The sequence below is a fragment of the Podarcis liolepis genome, assembly GCF_965112155.1.
Source record: "Podarcis liolepis genome assembly, chromosome: 15".
In the NCBI taxonomy this organism is placed as follows: Eukaryota; Metazoa; Chordata; class Lepidosauria; order Squamata; family Lacertidae; genus Podarcis; species Podarcis liolepis.
Window position 1 is genome coordinate 13,182,813 of NC_139566.1, and position 18,037 is coordinate 13,200,849.

The 18,037-nt window shown below is 52.1% G+C and overlaps 2 protein-coding genes across 6 annotated transcripts in view; one reads left to right on the forward strand and one right to left on the reverse strand.

The window, feature by feature from the left end:
• Window positions 1-92: 92 nt before the first annotated feature.
• LOC310694520 (glyoxal reductase-like) lies at window positions 93-4,751 on the reverse strand. 5 transcript variants are annotated; one of them, XM_083477650.1, is made up of 3 exons: window positions 4,559-4,751; window positions 3,724-3,846; window positions 93-1,456 (listed from the first exon to the last, which is right to left on the reverse strand). In XM_083477650.1, the coding sequence occupies exons 2-3, from the start codon at window positions 3,756-3,758 to the stop codon at window positions 592-594; spliced, it is 900 nt and encodes a 299-aa protein (XP_083333776.1). In that variant the 5' UTR covers window positions 3,759-3,846; window positions 4,559-4,751; the 3' UTR covers window positions 93-591. The 5 variants fall into 5 exon arrangements, with proteins under 5 accessions (XP_083333776.1, XP_083333778.1, XP_083333777.1 ...); XM_083477652.1 differs by lacking the exon at window positions 3,724-3,846; XM_083477651.1 differs by lacking the exon at window positions 4,559-4,751 and having other exon boundaries at window positions 3,724-3,863.
• A 6,950-nt stretch (window positions 4,752-11,701) lies between these two features.
• LOC310694472 (sodium/calcium exchanger 1-like) overlaps window positions 11,702-18,037 on the forward strand; it is a 31,404-nt gene continuing 25,068 nt past the window's right edge. Inside the window, exon 1 of the mRNA XM_083477523.1 lies at window positions 11,702-12,843. The gene's annotated coding sequence lies outside the window, so the exon portion shown is untranslated. The remainder of the gene's footprint in view (window positions 12,844-18,037) is intronic.

Here is an 18,037-nt window from a genome sequence, read left to right on the forward strand (position 1 = left end):
GACTGCTAGTCTGACTGCAGCGGGGGCAGGATTGCTTTAGCTGCCTCGGGAATGAATGTGTCGAAAGAAAATTAAACTCAAAGGGATGCAGAGAAATTGAATTCCTGTTTAATATCGCTCTTTTCGTCTTACAGCAGCAATAGGGAGCCTGTGGGCCTCCAGATGCTTTTTTAAGACTCCCGGCTCCTCTCCTCCCTTACCGCAGGCCATGCCCGATAGGGAGCTCAACCACATCTGGAGAGCCACAAATTTCTAGCCCTGCCCTAGAGTTCTCTTTCCAGGGGGAGGTGGTAAAGGCAGAGCGAAGCCCAAGTTTCTCCATCCACTGGCATTTTCTCTTCTGAATTTAAAATCTGGCTGATGGAACTGCAATGTGATAAAGGCACTGCTTTCAAATGGGATTCTCCAACTGGGTGGAGATCAGTCCTGAAATTATTATATTCAGTCTCGCATCCCCCATGTCTCTGGCGAACGCCTGGTCTGCCAGATGTTGCCGGACACCAACTCCCACCATCCCTGACCGCTGATTATGCTGGCTGGGACTGGAGTCCAGCAACGTCCGGAATGCCCATCTTTCCCCCCACCCCTGTTTTACGCCACATTGGTGGGATCCCAGCAATAGCGCTTCCCACAATCCAATGAACCCAGCTCCTCCATATCTGCTGGGCTCAACTCCCAACCCCAGAGCTGGCTGTTTTCCACCACACGGCTCGGGGTGGCAGACTTGGGGATGACGCTGACCCCTTGCTGCAGAGCCCAGCGCAGCAAGACCTGGGCAGGCGGGCGCCCGTGTCGTGCGGCGACCTTCACCACCTCTGGCCGCCCCACCAGCTGGCCGGTCCCCAGCGAGGAGTAGGCCTGCAGGTGGATGCCCTTGCTCCGGCAGAAGTCCAGCAATTCCCCCTGCGCCAGTTCTGGGTGGAACTCCACCTGGAGGACAGAGGGGGGCACCCGGCACACTGCCAGCAGCTCCTCCAAATGCTGGATGCTGTAATTTGAGACCCCAATGGCCCGGAGCTTCCCGGCCTCGTACAGCCTCTCCAGAGCCCGCCAGCTCTGCTGCCGCCGTTCCCGGTTGCCCTCGTCCTCCTGCGGCCGGCCTTGGGTCCCGGGCCAGTGGATGAGGTAGAGGTCTAAGTAATCACAGCCCAGCTCCTCCAGGCTTCGCAGGCAGGCTCCTTCGGCCGCCTCCTGCCCCTGGTCCCTTGGGCTCAGCTTGCTGGTTAAGAAGAGGTCTCCCCGAGCCAGGCCGTGGCGCGGCAGCAGCTCGTGCAGAGCGTGCCTGATGTCGGACTCATTGCCATAGACGGCGGCCGTGTCCACCAAGCGGTAGCCGTTCCTGAGAGCAGCGTCCAGGCTGAGACGTACGGCCTCCTCACCCCGCAAGCGGAAGGTGCCCAGCCCCAGAAGAGGCATAGGAGCTCCACTGTTCAGCCATACTGTGCGCTCTGGTGCCCTGGAAGAGATAAAAGCAAAGGTAATAATAATAATAATATTTTATTTGTACCCTGCCCATCTCGCTGGGTTTCCCAAGCCACTCTGGGGGGCTTCCAACAAAGATTAAAAATACATTAAAAACCACCCTGCCTTCAGGGGTCTTCTAAATGTCAGGTAGTTTATCTCTTTGACATCTGATGGGAGGGCGTTCCACAGGGCGGGCGCCACTACCAAGAAGGCCCTCTGCCTGGTTCCCTGTAGCTTTGCTTCTCGCAGTGAGGGAACCGCCAGAAGGCCCTTGGAGCTGGACCTCAGCGTCCGGGCAGAACAATGGGGGTGGAGACGCTCCTTCAGGTATACTGGGACGAGGCCATTTAGGACTTTTTTTAAAAAAAGATATTTATTGATAACATTTTTTGAATATAAGAAAAAATAAAAAATAAACATACGAAATAATAAACAGTTAAAAACACACATTAATTTTCAATAACATAACTTCCATACAGAGGCCATTTAGGACTTTAAAGGTCAACACCAACACTTTATATTCCACTGTGCCCCTCAAGAAGGTCTGCTGCACTCAGCCGTCCAACTTTCTGCCACAAGAAGGGTAGGAGCTGTGCTCCTCAAGATGTTGCTGGACTCCTGTCATGGACTGGCTGGGCAAAGAGGAGTGGTGGGAGGCACCAGCTGGGGAACCCCCAAAGGGAAGAAGGCTCAGAGCCCGGGGATTGGTGGTGGGATGGGGATGGGTGGCCAGAAGGAGAAGACTAGGAAGAGGAGGCGTTGGAAGCTGAAGAGGTAACAGGATTTAGTGCGCAGGAAGAGTCTGTGGCGGGACGCGAGTGGCGCTGTGAGTTAAACCACAGAGCCTAGGACTTGCCGATTTGAAGGTCGGTGGTTCGAATCCCCGGGACGGGGTGAGCTCCCGTTGCTCGGTCCCTGCTCCTGCCAACCTAGCAGTTCGAAAGCACCTCAAAGTGCAAGTAGATAAATAGGTACCACTCCGGCGGGAAGGTAAGCTGCGTTTCCGTGCGCTGCTCTGGTTCGCCAGAAGCAGCTTAGTCATGCTGGCCACATGACCCGGAAGCTGTACGCCAGCTCCCTTGGCCAATAAAGCGATATGAGCACCGCAACCCCAGAGTCGGTCATGACTGGACCTAATGGTCAGGGGTCCCTTTACCTTTAAGAGTCTGTGGCACAGAGCAGTTCAGAATCAGAGCACGGAGAGGAGGGGTGAGGCAAGAGGCAGAGATGGGTCACGCTGCTGAAGAAGCCAGGGTGTCTCCCCCTCCTGCTGTGAACAGTTCCCCTGCCCCCTGGTCTCCCAGAACACGGAATGATGAGGGTGGAGGAAAGAGAGACAAGGCAAAGGTGTCTTGGGTTACTGGGAAAGGTCCTGGGAAAGGGGAGTCTTAGGGAGCAGTGGGAAGGTGGGGACCTTCAGTCCTTGCAACTGCCTCATTGGGCCGAGACCTACTGGGAAGAGGTGTGGGGACCACTAGGCCTGAGCTGTTTTGGTTTCTTTGAATGAAGTTAACTTCACTGACACTGGGTGGTGGATTGCTGACCTGCCCCTGACAACTCCCAGCAGATTGGTGTCCTCCCATGACAACCACAGGATCCCTATCCTTCTTCCACCTCTTTGATAATAGAAGCAGGTTGTGGGTACCGCAGGGCTGCTGCTCTCCATCCCACCCCACCTCGTTTTGTTATGCACCTAACAAAGTGAAGGGCAGGCATGGGGCACCTGCGGCTCTACAGATGTTGCGACTGCAATTCCCACCATCCCTGACCATAGGCCATGCTGGTTGGGGCAGATGGGAGCTGGAGTGCAGCAACAGTTTGAGGGCCAGCATCCCAGGCAGGTACCTGGTCCAGCTTCAGCTTAGATACCTCCAGCAAACCAGCGAAACTACCTCTGTTCCACCGTCAAGAAGCATTAGGAAATTAGCTGGACGGGCCTAACCCAAGACAGTAGTTTCTGCGCTTGGAACGATTCCGAGCACGTCTACTCGGAGGTGGAGTTTAACGGGGTTTGCACCTTAATAAGTGCTTAAGATCCAAGCCTCGGAGGGGATAATTAGCAAGCAAAGTAAGCGGGTATTATGGGCTGAAAATCAGGCGTGTGTTTGGGTTTCTCTGCGGGAATCTGCAATTCTGGAAGCACCGTTGGGCGCAAAGTGCTTGTGCAAGGAGTGGAGACGGGTAAATCCCACACCCGTCGTCACATGCAAAAATTAAAGGTGGGGCAGCTCGGGCTTCCCTCCCCCGCGGAGCCCTTACCAGGATGCGGGAAGCTCCCGCGACGCCCGCTCCATGGCTGCTCACGGACTAAGTAAGACGCGTAGGCGGAGCTGAGGCCTGCTATCCAATCGCCGCGCGAGGATCAAGCACGAGGGCGGGGGTCTGGAGGGAAGTGGGCGTGGCCCATCGAATGTTGCTGAATGGAAGGAAGGGTTCGAACGCGGGAAGCGGCGCGTGACTTTTCCCAACACGGAGGAAGGCGATTCATGAATGGCGCGGCTGCTGGTTCGCTCCAATCGCGGCCGCCTCCCTATATGCCCTGGCGAACACGCTAAATTCCACATCCCATCATCTCTCACCATTGGCCACCTGCAGAATGGCGGCGAAGGATGATGGGAGTTGTAGTCCTAATAACCCCTGGGTGCCTGCAGGTCCGGGGTTCAGCCCTACCCAGCCTTGGGCACAGCCAACTTCCCCCAAAGCACATGACTTTTCCCAAAGAATCCTGGGAAGAAGAGTTTGGATTTGATATCTGTTACGGAAATTACGGGGGTGGGCACATCTTAAAAGTTAAATATTACAAATATTATGCCTGAATGTATCCTTTCAACTTGACAGCTCAGGGAAGTTACCTAGCTTTAAAAATAATATAAAATCAACCCCTTTGCCAGTTTCCTCCATTCCAAAGCTATTTTCCCCTTGAAAAAGGACTCCAGGAAGTTCCTAGAGGTGACAATTGCTGGGCTCATTGTTAGCCAAGGGAAGCCAAATCTCATCACCTGACTTGCCTCAGGCTCCAGACATGCAAAGGAAGTTCTATTGTACTTTTGGGTGGTGGGTACTTAAGACATATTTGTCTATGCTAATCTTATACCTGAGTCTTGCCCTGCCATGTCTGCTTATGCTAATCTTGTACCAAGGACTTGTCTGGACATGTTTGCCAAGGTTAACTCCTCCCCTTTTGTGACATGTCAGTGATGTAGCAATTATGCTGTACGAACTGTATTCTGGGATATGGTGGGAAAGTTTTAAAAGTTTTTGTTACCCCATCCTCGGGGTTCAAATTTCCTCTTTGAACCTACTGTGCAATAAACTTTGGTCTACAGCTGAGTTGGTGGCTGGAATCCTTCCTTTATTCCGCAGGGACCCACGGGCTTTGCCCAACGAACTGGGTGACTGAGCAGCCTCACACCTAGATTTTTCCGTAACAATATCCCACTTTATCACTACCCAAAGGAGTCTCAAAGTAGCTAACATTCTCCTTTCCCTTCCTCCCCCACAACAAACACTCTGTGAGGTGAGTGGGGCTGAGAGACTTCAAAGAAGTGTGACTGGCCCAAGGTCACCCAGCAGCTGCATGTGGAGGAGCGGAGAAGCGAACCCAGTTCACCAGATTACGAGTCTACCGCTCTTAACCACTACACCACACTGGCTCTCTGGGAGCTGGGAGGGTGCTGGGAATTATAGTTCGGTGGGTGGGGGAAAACTACAGTCCCCAAGATTCTTTGCGTGAGGAGAGGGCGCCACCTGCTTTAAATGTATGGTGTGTATAGGATGGTCTCCTCAGAGCAGCCATCAGAAAGAAGGTGTTGGTGAGGCAGAAGTGGAGTTTGATGGTGGTGATAGACAGTGATAGAGCATCACTGCTTTGCATACAGTATGTCCCAGGTGCCATCCCTGGCATCCTCAGGTGGGGCTGGGAATGTCTGAAACTCTGGAGAGCCTCTGCCAGTCAGTGTAGACAATGCTGAGCTGGATCAGCCAATGGTCAGACTTAGTGTAAGGAAGCTTCCTACAAATCAATGAACTGGGGCGCGCCATGGCTCAGTGGCAGAGCATCTGCTTGTGGGTGGAGATTTAATCCTGAATGGCCTCTCTGAGTAGGGCTAGGGGAAGGCTTCCCACCTGAAACCCAGGGAGGGCGGGGGGTGGGGCACTGCCACTCAGTGTAGGCCAGCCTTTCTCCATCTTGAGTCCCCAGATGTTCTTGAACTACAACTCCCATCATCCCTGACCACTGGCCATGCTGGCTGGGAATGATGGGAGTTGCAGTCATAGAACGTCTGAGCATCTAAGGTCGAGAAAGTCGGCAGACTATTCTGAGCTAGATGGACCAATGGTCTGATTTGCTTTAGAGCAACTTCCTAGGCTCCTCCTGGGGAGACCTACTTATGCCGCCTTATATTGGTGCTTCTTTTTAATTCTCCCCCCCCCACACACACACACCATTTATCGGTGCCATTCGAATTACAGGGGCACACTGTTGTTTACTGTTGACATCCTTCTGTCTCAAGAGACAATGGAGTGCGCCTCTGGGGGTGAAGTTAAACCACTGCATTAACAGCACCGAAGTGACCTCTGGGAGCAAGCCTGGGCAGTGCCATGCATATGGGTGTCCTGGGTTGCCCAGACAACAACACCCCCTCTTGGCCCCACTGAGGTGGTGCAATGGAAAGCAGAGCAATACGTTTGGCTCCAGCTTGGCTGCAGGAGTTGCTGGAAGGCATACATCATCATCATTATTACTATTACTATTATTATCCTTTCACATACTCAGGCATCTGGCTGGCCACTGTGAGAACAGGATTCTGGACTAGATGGGTCGTTGGTCTGATCCACCCAGGAGCTCCTTATATTCTTAAGTTACCAAATGTTGGTGCATTGGGTGGAATCCTTGGGCCGAGCCCCAGTTCAACACCCTGGCTTGATCGTTCAAAGGCTAGGTTCAAATCTCTGCTGAGCCAAAATAACTTGCTGGCCTCTGGCCAATCCCCATCTCTCAGCTTAATGTTGCAGGAACAATTTATTCTCTATTGGCAATAGGCCGTAACACAAAAAAAATATCTGTGTAATTATACAAGAAGTCCAGGAGTTATAAATAAATAACCTGGAGGAAAATTGTGGACTTCCCTATGTTGTTGGACTCCGAATCCCATAAGCCCCAGCCAACCATGGCCAATGGTCAGGGATGATGAGAGTTGTAGTCCAGCAACATTTAGAAGGCCACAGGTTGCCTAATATCCACAAAAACATTCACCACCCTTTTCCAGTCAGTGCACAGCTTCAATCTAAAACCAATTCCATGAGTGTCAACGTAAAGCCAGCTACTAATCTAGTGATGACCCTCTGGGAGTTAGCCAGCTCAGAATTGATTTTTTGTACATCCAACCAATACCATCACCCCTCTTGTAACTCATTAAGAAACTTAAGACAAGCTTCCTCCAGAACTGTATACATCGTTATGTGTCACGGGGAATGCCTTCCACAATTATTTCCCATCATTCCCTGACCATATAATCAAAAATGGAGCAGCCTTCTTAGCTGGGCATTGGGTGTCCTCCCTAAGTTCCATAAAACAAATCCATTATGGGCATGCACGTAGGAATTTGTTTATGGGCACCAGAGTTTAAGAAGCTGGAATGTGTGCAGAGGAAGGAGACCAAGGGCTTATCCACACTTCTGCTTGTCCCCTGCGCAGGCCGAAGCAGTTTTCCCCTTGCTCCCCCCCCCCACAGGGAAAACCTGCTCTTTAGTGCTAAATCAGAGCAATCGTCAATCTGGAGAAACCCCGAATTGCCATTTGCTCTGATTGAGCATTAAAGAGTGGTTTTCCCCAGGGAAAGCAATGGGCAAGAGGATGAGCTCCAAAACGAAGGACAGCCTGGAAACCAAGTCTAGGAATGGTTGAGGAAGTTGGGTTTGTTTAGCTTGGAGAGGAAAAGACAGGGCTTCTCATCTTGCTTTCTTGTCCTGCCCCTTTCCCCTGGGGACAACATGCTCTTCGCTGCTGAATTGGAGCAAACAGTCGGGTTTTCCACTGATTGACATTTGCTCTGATCTTGTAAAAAGGAGCGGGTTTCCCCAGGGAAAGTGGCACTGCAAACGGGAAATCTCTCGGACCCATGTTTTCTAGGTGTGCAACAAGCAAAGGTTGGATGAGCCCCAAGAAGTGACGTGGCAGCCATCTTTAAATATCTGAAAGTGCTGAAAAGTGGAAGATGGAACAAGCTTGTTTTTTGTCACGTCAGAGGATAGGCCCCAAATTGATGAATTCAAATTACAAGAAAGAGGATTTCAACGAAGCAGTGCAAAGAGCTCTCTGAGGGTAAGAGCTGTTTGACAGTGGAACAGACTGCCTCAGACACACAAGGGGACATGGAAAGGGAGGGAAGAGGAAAAAATAAAACACAGCCACAAGTTCTTAAATGGTTCTTCTTCATAAGGTACAGTGGTACCTCAGGTTAAGTACTTAATTCGTTCTGGAGGTCCATACTTAACCTGAAACTGTTCTTAACCTGAAGCTCCACTTTAGCTAATGGGGCCTGCTGCTGCTGCCACGCCGCTGGAGCATGATTTCTGTTCTCACCCTGAAGCAAAGTTCTTAACCTGAAGCACTATTTCTGGGTTAGCGGAGTCTGTTACCTGAAGCGTATGTAACCTGAAGCGTATGTAACCCGAGGTACCACTGTAATTGAAATCAACATTAAGCAAAAAAAGATTAAAACGAATGTCAGCATTTTTCATGCCTGGACAGGCTTGCCTTAACAAAAATGTTTTAAGCAGGTGCTGAGAAGAGTCCACTGCAGGCACCTTTCTGATGTCAATGGGCAGGGAGTTCCAACGTGCAGGTGCTGCCACACTAAAAGTTCCATTTCTTAGAATTGCAGAACAAGTATTTTGTGGCACCCGAAGCAGTGCTACTTCTGCAGATTGAAGCAGCCAAGATCGATTCCTTACAAGTGCTGTAAGATTCTGTTGACAACTTTATTGAACTACCCCCAACAATATCACAAGGGGGTTCGTTGATAGTGCCTAACCTGTTATTTCCTTTGTACAGTCTAATATAATTCATACATTTTTTTAAAAAAAAACCTGACTTATAGCTGTGCCAGAAGGCCTTGGCAATGTTCACCAAAGTTGTCCTTCCAATAAAATATCATTGGACGCAAATTTGACGGATACTGGGAGATGTTGTGTAAATTTAATACTTTTGGCAAAACTTCAATTATATTTTCCCCCTGCCAAAAAAGTGGGGCGGGGGGGGTGGAACACAAAAATTGGAGAGTTGGTAGTAGTAGCAGAAAATAGCCAGCAGAGGGCACCACACACCACATGGTACTTTGAGGGTGGAGAGAGAGAGAGAGAGAGAGAGAGAGAGAGAGAGAGAAATATCACATACTGCACACCTTTCCTTATGGGAATGGAGAAGCTATAAGGAAATACTATCCCAGAGTCCTTTTTAAAAGAATTGCAACATCTCCTCTCTAGATCCAACACCTGAAACACCCAGATCCACCTCTTGCTGTGGGGTTTTTCCGCTTGCCTGACTCAAGCCACACCCCAGCACCTTAAATATCCCTCCTGATCCCCCCCACAACCTTTCTCAACAGGCTGCAAATTGGGGTGATGGGTGGCGCTGTGGGTTAAACCACAGAGCCTAGGACTTGCCAATCAGAAGGTCGGCGGTTCAAATCCCCGCAACGGAGTGAGCTCCCATTGCTCGGTCCTTGCTCCTGCCCACCTAGCAGTTCGAAAGCACGTCGAAGTGCAAGTAGATAAATAGGTACTGCTCCGGCGGGAAGGTAAACAGTGTTTCCGTGTGCTGTTCTGGTTCGCCAGAAGCGGCTTAGTCATGCTGGCCACTTGACCTGGAAGCTGTACGCCGGCTCCCTCGGCCAATAAAGCGAGATGAGCACCGCAACCCCAGAGTTGTCCACGACTGGATCTAATGGTCAGGGGTCCCTTTACCTTAACCTTTACTATAGGAATGCCGGAAATTGCCCGATACTGACTCAGGCTCTTGGCCTATCCAGTGGCGTAGCGTGGGGGGTGCAGGGGGGGCGGCCGCACCGGGCGCAACATCTGGGGGTTAGGGTTAGGGGGCACAAATCCACAGGTTAGGGGGCGCAAATCCACGGGTTAGGGGGCGCAAATTACTTGCCTTGCCCCGGGTGCTGACAACCCACGCTACGCCACTGGGCCTATCTACATCAGTATTGTCTACACTGACTGGCAGCAACTCTCCAGGGTTTCAGGCAGGGTTCTCTCCCATCTCTACCCAGAGATGCCAGGGATTGAACCTGGGACTTTCTTCTGCATGCCAAGCAGCTGCTCTGCCACTGAGCTAACAACAACCTCCCTGCTAAGAAGAAAGGTTCTAGTCCTCATGATTCAGGATGCAGAGATGCTTCAAAGAGAAACATACGAAGCTGCCTGGTACTGAGTCAGACTATCGGTCCAGCTGGCTTGGTATTGTCCACACTGACTGGCAGCAGCTGTTCAGGGTTTCAGGCAGGGGTGTCTCCCAGCCCCTAACTCGAGATGCCAGGAATTGAACACAGGACCCTGTGCATGAAAAGCAGGTGATACAGCCCTTCCCCAAATTTACCAGCTGACAGCTATTTCCCTTTCTCTACCCGACTGATGAAGTGGGGGATCCTGGGGAAACCCGCCTCCCCTCCTTCTCTTCCTCCCCCAGATCAGACAGATAAGTGGCAGTCCCTGCTGCTTTGAGTAGGGGAATTCCTTCTTCCCACTCAAGTTGTTCCAGCAAAACACACACACACACACACACACACACACACACACACACACACACACACTTTTGTGCTCTGTAATAACCTGCAGGTTTTTGAATAAAGATATCTACTGGAGGAGCGGAGACGTTTGCAGCTCTGCAAACTGGGCAGGGGTTAGCAGAAGAAGGAAAGCTCCTGTAGGCGAAGGGACAGGGAGCAGTTCAGGACGCAGCTGACACCAGCGCCACCCCTTTCCCTTTCTTCCTTCCAGCCCCCACATCTTGGCCGAGGGAGCCAGCAGAAAGTAAGGGACCGCAGCCAGAGGAATAACACCGCGTGCCCAGAATACAGAGCCAGCCAGGCAGCCGAACGGGCGGAGGCAGAGAGAGAGATGGGAGGACCTGTCCTGCATAGCGCCTCCTGGCGGCAGACGCTGGAACTGCTCTGCTTATTGGGCTGGGTGTTTATTGAGTACCCCTTCCTCTCTGCTCTGCGACCCCACAGCCCCGCCCTTCTTCCAAAAAGCGGGAGGGAAAAAACACCCCACATTTCTGCGCTTCAAAAAAGACGCTCTCGCCCTGCAGCGCCTCCTGCTGGAAGCGGAGAGGATTGGCAGTGGCAGGGAGTTCCGCTGGCGCCCCTGCTTTTACGACCACCATCACCACTGAGTTGCTGGGCTTTTCTGCTTTGTGGTGAAATCCCTTATCTTTGGGGTGGTATTCTCGACCAGGCACGGATTAGCCAGCCTTCCTCCAGCTTTTATACATTGCTGTGCAATCTTGGGGCCGGGCCGGGGGGGGGGGCCGAAGGGAGAAGAAAGGGACTGCGTGATGGGAGGGAGGGAGGAGAGTGCATATCTGGGGCGGGGTGTAAGAAATTGCGTTTTCCTGTGTGTCAGAAATGGGGAACCTGTGGTCTCCCAGATGCTGGTCTTGATGGGAGCTGGAGTCCAGCAAAATCTGGAAAGAAGAACGGCAGCTGGGGAGGAATTAGGATTTTCCTGGGAGTCCCCTGGGGAACTAAAGTCCTTTTTAGCCAGGGGAGGGGATTTAGAGCATTTCTTATAGATGACTGGGTCATTCTTGGATGGTGGATTACAGTTCTCTCTTGGTCATTGGAGTTGAGGATGGTACACGGACTTCCTTACTGAACACTGGAAAGATCGCATCAGATTTGGGGCTGTGTGGGGAGAATTAGGTTTCTTGTTCCTGGAGAATTGGAGGGATTAGGTTTTTTGGGGGGATTAGGGTCTCCCCCACCGCCTCAGGCGACTGGGCTTCAATAAGAGGGGGTGAGTTACTTCCCTGTAAATGTACCCCACCCCCCGCAGGATCTCACAGTTGGTCCCGGTGGGGGAGCAAGTAGGATCCTTTTGGTAAGCGATGGGAACACAGAAACCACCTCGGAACATAGGATCCCGACGCATGTAGCTCAGTGTTGTCAACACTGGCTGGCAGCGGCTCCCCTGGGTTCGAGGCAGGATTCTTTTTCCTACCTGCAGATGCCGGGGAATCGAACCAGGGACCTCTCTGCATGCAGAGCAGATGCTCCACCGCTGAGCTACGGCCCTCTCCAGGATTTCAGACGGCAGACATCCCCATCCCTACCTGCAGGTGCCGGGGGACCGAACCTGAGAGCCTTCTGCACGCCGAGCAGATGCTCCAGCATGGAGTTACAGCTCTGCCCCAAAGGGGAGGCAAAGAGTGATGGAGTAGAAATGGGATCTTCTCATTAGGGTGGGAGGAAACCTCTAGGACATCCTTCACTCCCCCTAGGAAGCCCCTTCTAGCCTCCTCGCACCCACACCAGCCAGATTTTCCTTGCTTATCTCCCTCTCTCCCCCCCCCCTCCCACCCGCCTGGCTGTGATCTGCATCCCCAAACAACCGGCCCTCCCAGGACAAAATCGATCGGGCTGGCTGATGGATGCTGCCAATATGGTCCCTTCTGGTGTCTGTGGGTTTGATGGAGAGGATGTGGTACCCTGGTGGGATCCGTGGTGGGAAGCAGGAGGAGGAGAAAGGGGAAGATGATCCGGGGAAGAAGAAAAAAAAGACAGCAGGGGGTTTTTTTGGAGCAGCGACATCTCCCCCCCCCCCACTGCTCCATTGCAGAAGCTGCGCGCGGTCCTCTCCGCTCCCCCCACCCCACCACTCCGCCCGCCCCACCAAGACTCTCTCCAGGGTGGAGCAAAGAGGAGAGGAGGAGGAGGAGGATGCTGGTCGCATAAGCTGAGCATCTTCTCCGTGCCAGGGACCGGGGGAATCTGCTGGGGAAGAAGGGGGGGGCGAAGAGAGAGCTGTTTTGCTGGCACCCCAAAGCCTCACATTGGCGGCGCCCCCCCCCCAGCCTGGTCTAATAGATCCGCTCTTGCTTTGTAAGCAAAAGGGGCAGAGCAGGCTGGGGGGGGGGCACAGAGGAGGAGAGGGGAGCGGGAGACACCCGCTCGCTTGCAACATGGACAAGTGATTGAAGGCGACAAGTCAGCTCTCCGTCCCAGCCTCTCCCCCAACATAGACACCTGCCCCCCCCCCGCCCGGCTGGTGAATCTGCACGGATCTGAAGGGAGGAGGGGGCAAGGAGTCGCCCCCTCCCATCCGACTGACTTCTGCCTTTGGCTGTAAAGACCTTCGGACAACCAGGTGAGGAGCTGTGTTGGTGGGGGGAGTGGGGGAGAAAATACCTGGGCTGGGGTATTAGAGCGGGAGGGAGGGGGGTCCCCTTGCGAGGTGGATGCAATTTAGGAAGTAAGGAATTGTGATTATTTTCTGCAATGAATTCTGCAGAGGTTTTCTCGCCCAGTCCCATCTTTATATATAAAAAAGTTAAATGTGGCAATAGAATGGGTTTGTTTGTTTTTTGCGGGGGGGGGTATTTTAAAAAATCTGTCTATATGTGCCCCCAAAATATGTCATGTTGTGTGCCCCCCCCCCCGGGTAGAGGTGGGCTTTGTGGGGCAAACATGTATTCCTAAGATGTTTGTTCTGAGAAGGATGGGGTTCAGACACGGTGTGCTGGGGAGGGAAGCAGAGAACAAGGCAGGGAGATTGTAGCCAATTGAGCTCTACTTAGAGTAGACCCAGCGGAACCCATGGACCTAAGTTAGTGGTGTCCATTTGCTTGTGAGTATTATAGTGTCTGGGAAGGGAATGGGTGGCTGGTCGTTTGGGGAAGTAGGGATGGGATCAGAGAAAACTGGGGGAGGACAAAATAATAATAATAATAATAATAATAATAATAATAATAATAATAATAATAATAATAATAATAGAAATCCGGGATGGTTAAAAGGAGGGAGGAGTATTTTCGGCTCAAGGACCAAGAGGTCTCTCCCGCTATTTCCCAGCTTTGTACCTCCCCAGACTTGGTAAGAATACACCCCATGCATTTTAACTGTAACACACACATACATATGCAGAGAAGTTTTAAGGTTCAGTGATCCCAGTCAAATCCCCCCTCCACTTTTCCCCCAAACACAGACGGAGTGCAGATTTCTCGGCTCATCTCATTGCTGATTCTCTCCCATACCTCTTTTCCCCACCACCCACCGCTGTCCAGGAATCACTTTTAACACAAACACAACAAGAAACAGAGAGCCCCGGCTGAATCTTGGCTCCTGGCTGGGACTGCCAGTGCCAAGGATTTAACCAGGGGGATTCCCTCCCCCCCTGCCCGCCTCCACACACTTCCTTTTCCTCCTCCCCATCCACTCCGTGTGAAAAGAGGTTGCAGGGGGAGGAGGGTGGCTCCTGCCTTCAAATCAATGGGAAACCAGCAACAGGAACTGCACCAAGGCAGAAATTGGGGGTTGGGGTGGGGTGAGGAGGGAAGCACGTGGGTGCCTAGCCTGGCACCAGCCTGGGCACATTTGCACCGCCTTGCACGAGGGCATCCGCTGAGTTTTGTGCTGAGCGGCAGCAGCATGCACACTCGAGGGGTCTCCCCCCCCCAACATGCATGAGGTCAGGCTGTGCAAAGACTTTTAAAACGCTTTAATTTTTTTGCTGGGAAGCGCCTTGCAGAGCAATCACAACAGGGTCTGGTGCTCATGGAACTCTGATGTTTTTACTTGCATCTTAAATGTGGCACAATTCTGGGGAAAGGCTCCATGGTACAGCATGCCAGCATCTGCTTTGCACACAGAAGAAGGTTCCATGTTCAATCCCCAGTGTCATCTGCAGGGAGGGACCCTTGCCTGAAATCCTGGAAAGATGCTGCCAGTCAGTGTGAACAGTACTGGCCTAGATGGACCAACGGTCTGGCTTGGTGTATTGCAGTTTTCTAGGGACAGGCACGAACCCGGGAGGGAAATCGGGAATTCGGTTGGGTGTGAGTGTGCAAACGTGCCGAGGAGGTTTCGGAGGGCCACGCATATAAGAGAGGGTCCAGCAGAGGCTGAATTGTTCAAGGCAGAAATAATTGCAAGCGGAAAAAGGCACATGAAATGGCGAGAGGTCAAAAGGGCTTGCAAACAGAGGACACGGCTGGTTGCTCTGGTTGCCACAGGTGTCTTGGGGGCAGGCCCCACACAGCCTGGTGCTGGACGGACACAACTTGACTGGCTGCTTCACAGCGGGTAGCTCCTCCTGCCAGGGTGCCCCTGTTCTGCCAAGGAGCCCTGGGCATATGTCGCTTTCCCCGCCTCCCCCAGGGGATTCTTGGGATGTCCTCCTAGAGCCAAGGCCTGGCACAGCATTGCCTGCTCATGCCCCCTTGGCAGTGCCAGTTGCTGCTGCCAGTGAGCTCGGATGGGAGCTGGCACCTGCTTAAGGTTGGCCCCTTAACGCTGCGAAGGAGGTGATGGCAAACACATTACTACACACATACACACACAGAGAGGACATTATAAGCAGAAGGAAATGGAAAAGCCTACTTGGATACGTGCAACCTCAAACCCAGGGCAAACGCCTTTGTCACATCCCGCCCAGGCTGCAACTTTCTATATGGGCAGGGCTTTTTCCAGCCGGAACTCAGTTCCTGCACCTCTCAGGTGGGCACCATTGCCATTCTAAGAAAACGAGGGAGCTCGGTGGCAGAGCAACTGCTCTGCATGCAGAGGGTGCCAGGTTCAATCTCTGGCAACTCCAGGTGGGGCGGGGAATGTCCTGTACCTGAAACCCTGGAGAGCAGCAAGACTGAGCGAGGTGGACCAATGGTTTGACTTGGGATAAGGCAGCTGCTCCACAGCTTGGCCTCTGGGCCCGATTCCAGTGCTGGAACTATAAAAGGAGACCGTAAAGTACCTGCTCATCTTTGCCCCGCAAGGCCTGAGCCTTGTAAGATGAAGGATGTACATAGGGGCTCATTCAGTCCGGCATCCTGTTCTCAGAGTGGTGAACTGGAAGCCCTAATGGGAAACTCCCCTCCTGCCATTTCCGGCAACTGGCATTCAGAAACATTACCAGTTCCTACAGTGGGGGCAGCGGGCTTCGGAAGCCCAGGGTGCAATTTCCAGGCTGACATATCCATCAGTTTGGTTTTTCCTGATTTGTAGAAATACTGCCCTTTGTGCCCATGCGTCAGCTGTGCAGAGAGGCGCATGTCGAGCTCCTTCACATAATCTGTGTGTCATCTTGCCTGCTTGCTTGCCTTTGCCTGGCAAATGTGCCCCTTCCATGTGCTTCTGGTTCGCCGTCTATTGAATATATTCTCATCCACAATGGACGTTTTTCGCAGGCTGTGGGCTGCCCATTTTCAGTAGCCTTTCCCCTGCCTGCCTGCTCTTTTTTTGCTTTGGGACATTGCCTGGGATCATGCGCTCCTCCCTCCGCACAAATGCATGTGCAATTAATGCCACTATCTTTCGCATCGCATGAGAGAGCCCTAGCTACCACTTTCCTCTCCTGATCTGACCAGTTCACACTTGGCTACTTCCCTACTATGAGCTGTGCAGGAAACTAAATGCTCACTGCACCACTGATAAAGAGACCACATGTGCGTTTTGCTGCGCATACAATGCCATGGGAAGCCCTGGCAAGCAGCTATCGGATGCATTTTCCCAAAACGGGTCTGTGTTTGGAGAATCAGAGGCGAGAGGAGCAAGCAAGGCACCTTCCTCAGTGCTTTACCACCTTAAAACCAGAAGGTCGGTGTGGGGAAAGCACACTGTGTTTGCATCACGTATAGTATTTTCTACAGAGCCGTAACCTCTGCTGGGAGAAAGAGAGGAGGACAGGCTGGCCCTGGCCGACCCCTCCAGGGAGAGGGCAAGCAGAAGGGGAATAATGGGGGATCACCCGTCCTCGGTGCCCCCCCCCATGCACAACCCAGCACAGAAAGCAGCGGTGGATTAATGGCAGGGATTACAATGCCAGATTGCCCAGCCAAATGGGCACAGGGACCGATTTAGGACAGAGACGTATGGGAGGGAGGAGGGATGAGACACTGAGACAATGGGAAAGAAGGAAGGATCCCATGGCAGGGGGTGCAAGCTCCCCTGCTGCCTCCTGCTTTAAGGTCCCACACAGCTCCTCTGACTTGCACAGGAGCTGTGCAGAAGCCTTGCTGAGCTGGGGGTGTGGGGGTGTGAGTTACATCTGCAGAAGGAAATTCCCTACCTTTCCTCTTCTCCTGATCTAATCATAGGAACACGCAAAGTCGCTTTATACTGAATCAGAACATTGGTCCATCTAGCTCTGTGTTGTCTACTCTGACTGGCAGTGGCTCTCCATTGTTTCAGACAGGGAGCCTTTACCACCTTTCCTGGAGATACCAGGGACTGAACCTTCCACATGCAAGGTGAATGCTTTTCCGCTGAGCTACAGCCCTTCCTTAATCAAAGATGCCCCTCCGTCCTTGGATTCAACAATCCCCCTCTGTAGTCTTCATCAGTGGGAGAGCAAGTGGCTAGGAGGGCAAGTGATGAAAGAAAACACCTGGTTTGAATCTCGCCACAAATTCACTAGGTGGCCTTATTCTCCCAGCTGCCAACACCTGCACTGTGTCAGGAAGCAGGGGGAAAACAATAGTACAGTGGTACCTCGGTTTAAGAACAGCCCTGTTTATGAACGATTCGGTTTACGAACTCCACAAAACCGGAAGTAGGGTCCCGGTTTGTGAACTTTACCTCAGTCTACGAATGGAAGCCAAACGGTGGAAGGGCACCGGTGGTGGGAGGCCTCATTAGGAAAAGCACACCTCGGTTTAAGAGCGGTTTTGGTTTAAGAACGGACTTCCAGAACAGATTAAGTTCGTAAACCGAGGTACCACTGTACTGCCTACCTCTTTTCAGGGTTATTGTAACTCGGGATGGAAGGCTCTGTCGATTTCAGTTCTCTCAATTTCTCATTTGTTGGATGAGAACAGTCAGATGTAAATAAGAATGCAGGCAGGTGAGGGGCTGGCCGAGCTCAGACTGAGAAGTTTGTTTGTTTGTTTGTTTAATAAATTTGTATCCTACCTTCCCTACAAGGCGCTCATACATGGTTTTCTCACTTCACATTTTATTCTCACCACAACCCTGTGAGGTAGGTTAGGCTGAGAGACAGTGAATATCCCAAAGTCACCGAGCGAGCTTCATGGCCAAGTCGGGATTTGAACCCTGGTCTCTGAGGTCTTAGTCTCACACTCTTGCCAGCACACCACACTGGCTCTCCGTCTGATGGGGCAGTGCTCCATTTGCCTCAATGGGTCAGCCCCCCACTGAATTCCTGTCAGGTATTTCCTTCCTCCACCCCCATCCTCCATAGCTTTGGGGAAGGATTGCTCAAATCTCTCTCCTCTTCCTTAGCTGGGAATGGGTCCAGAAACTGGTTGATCTCCCAAGAGTCCATTTCCCACAACTAGAAATCAAATATAATCAGCCTAAAGGCTGGTTAATCAAAATAATAATAATAA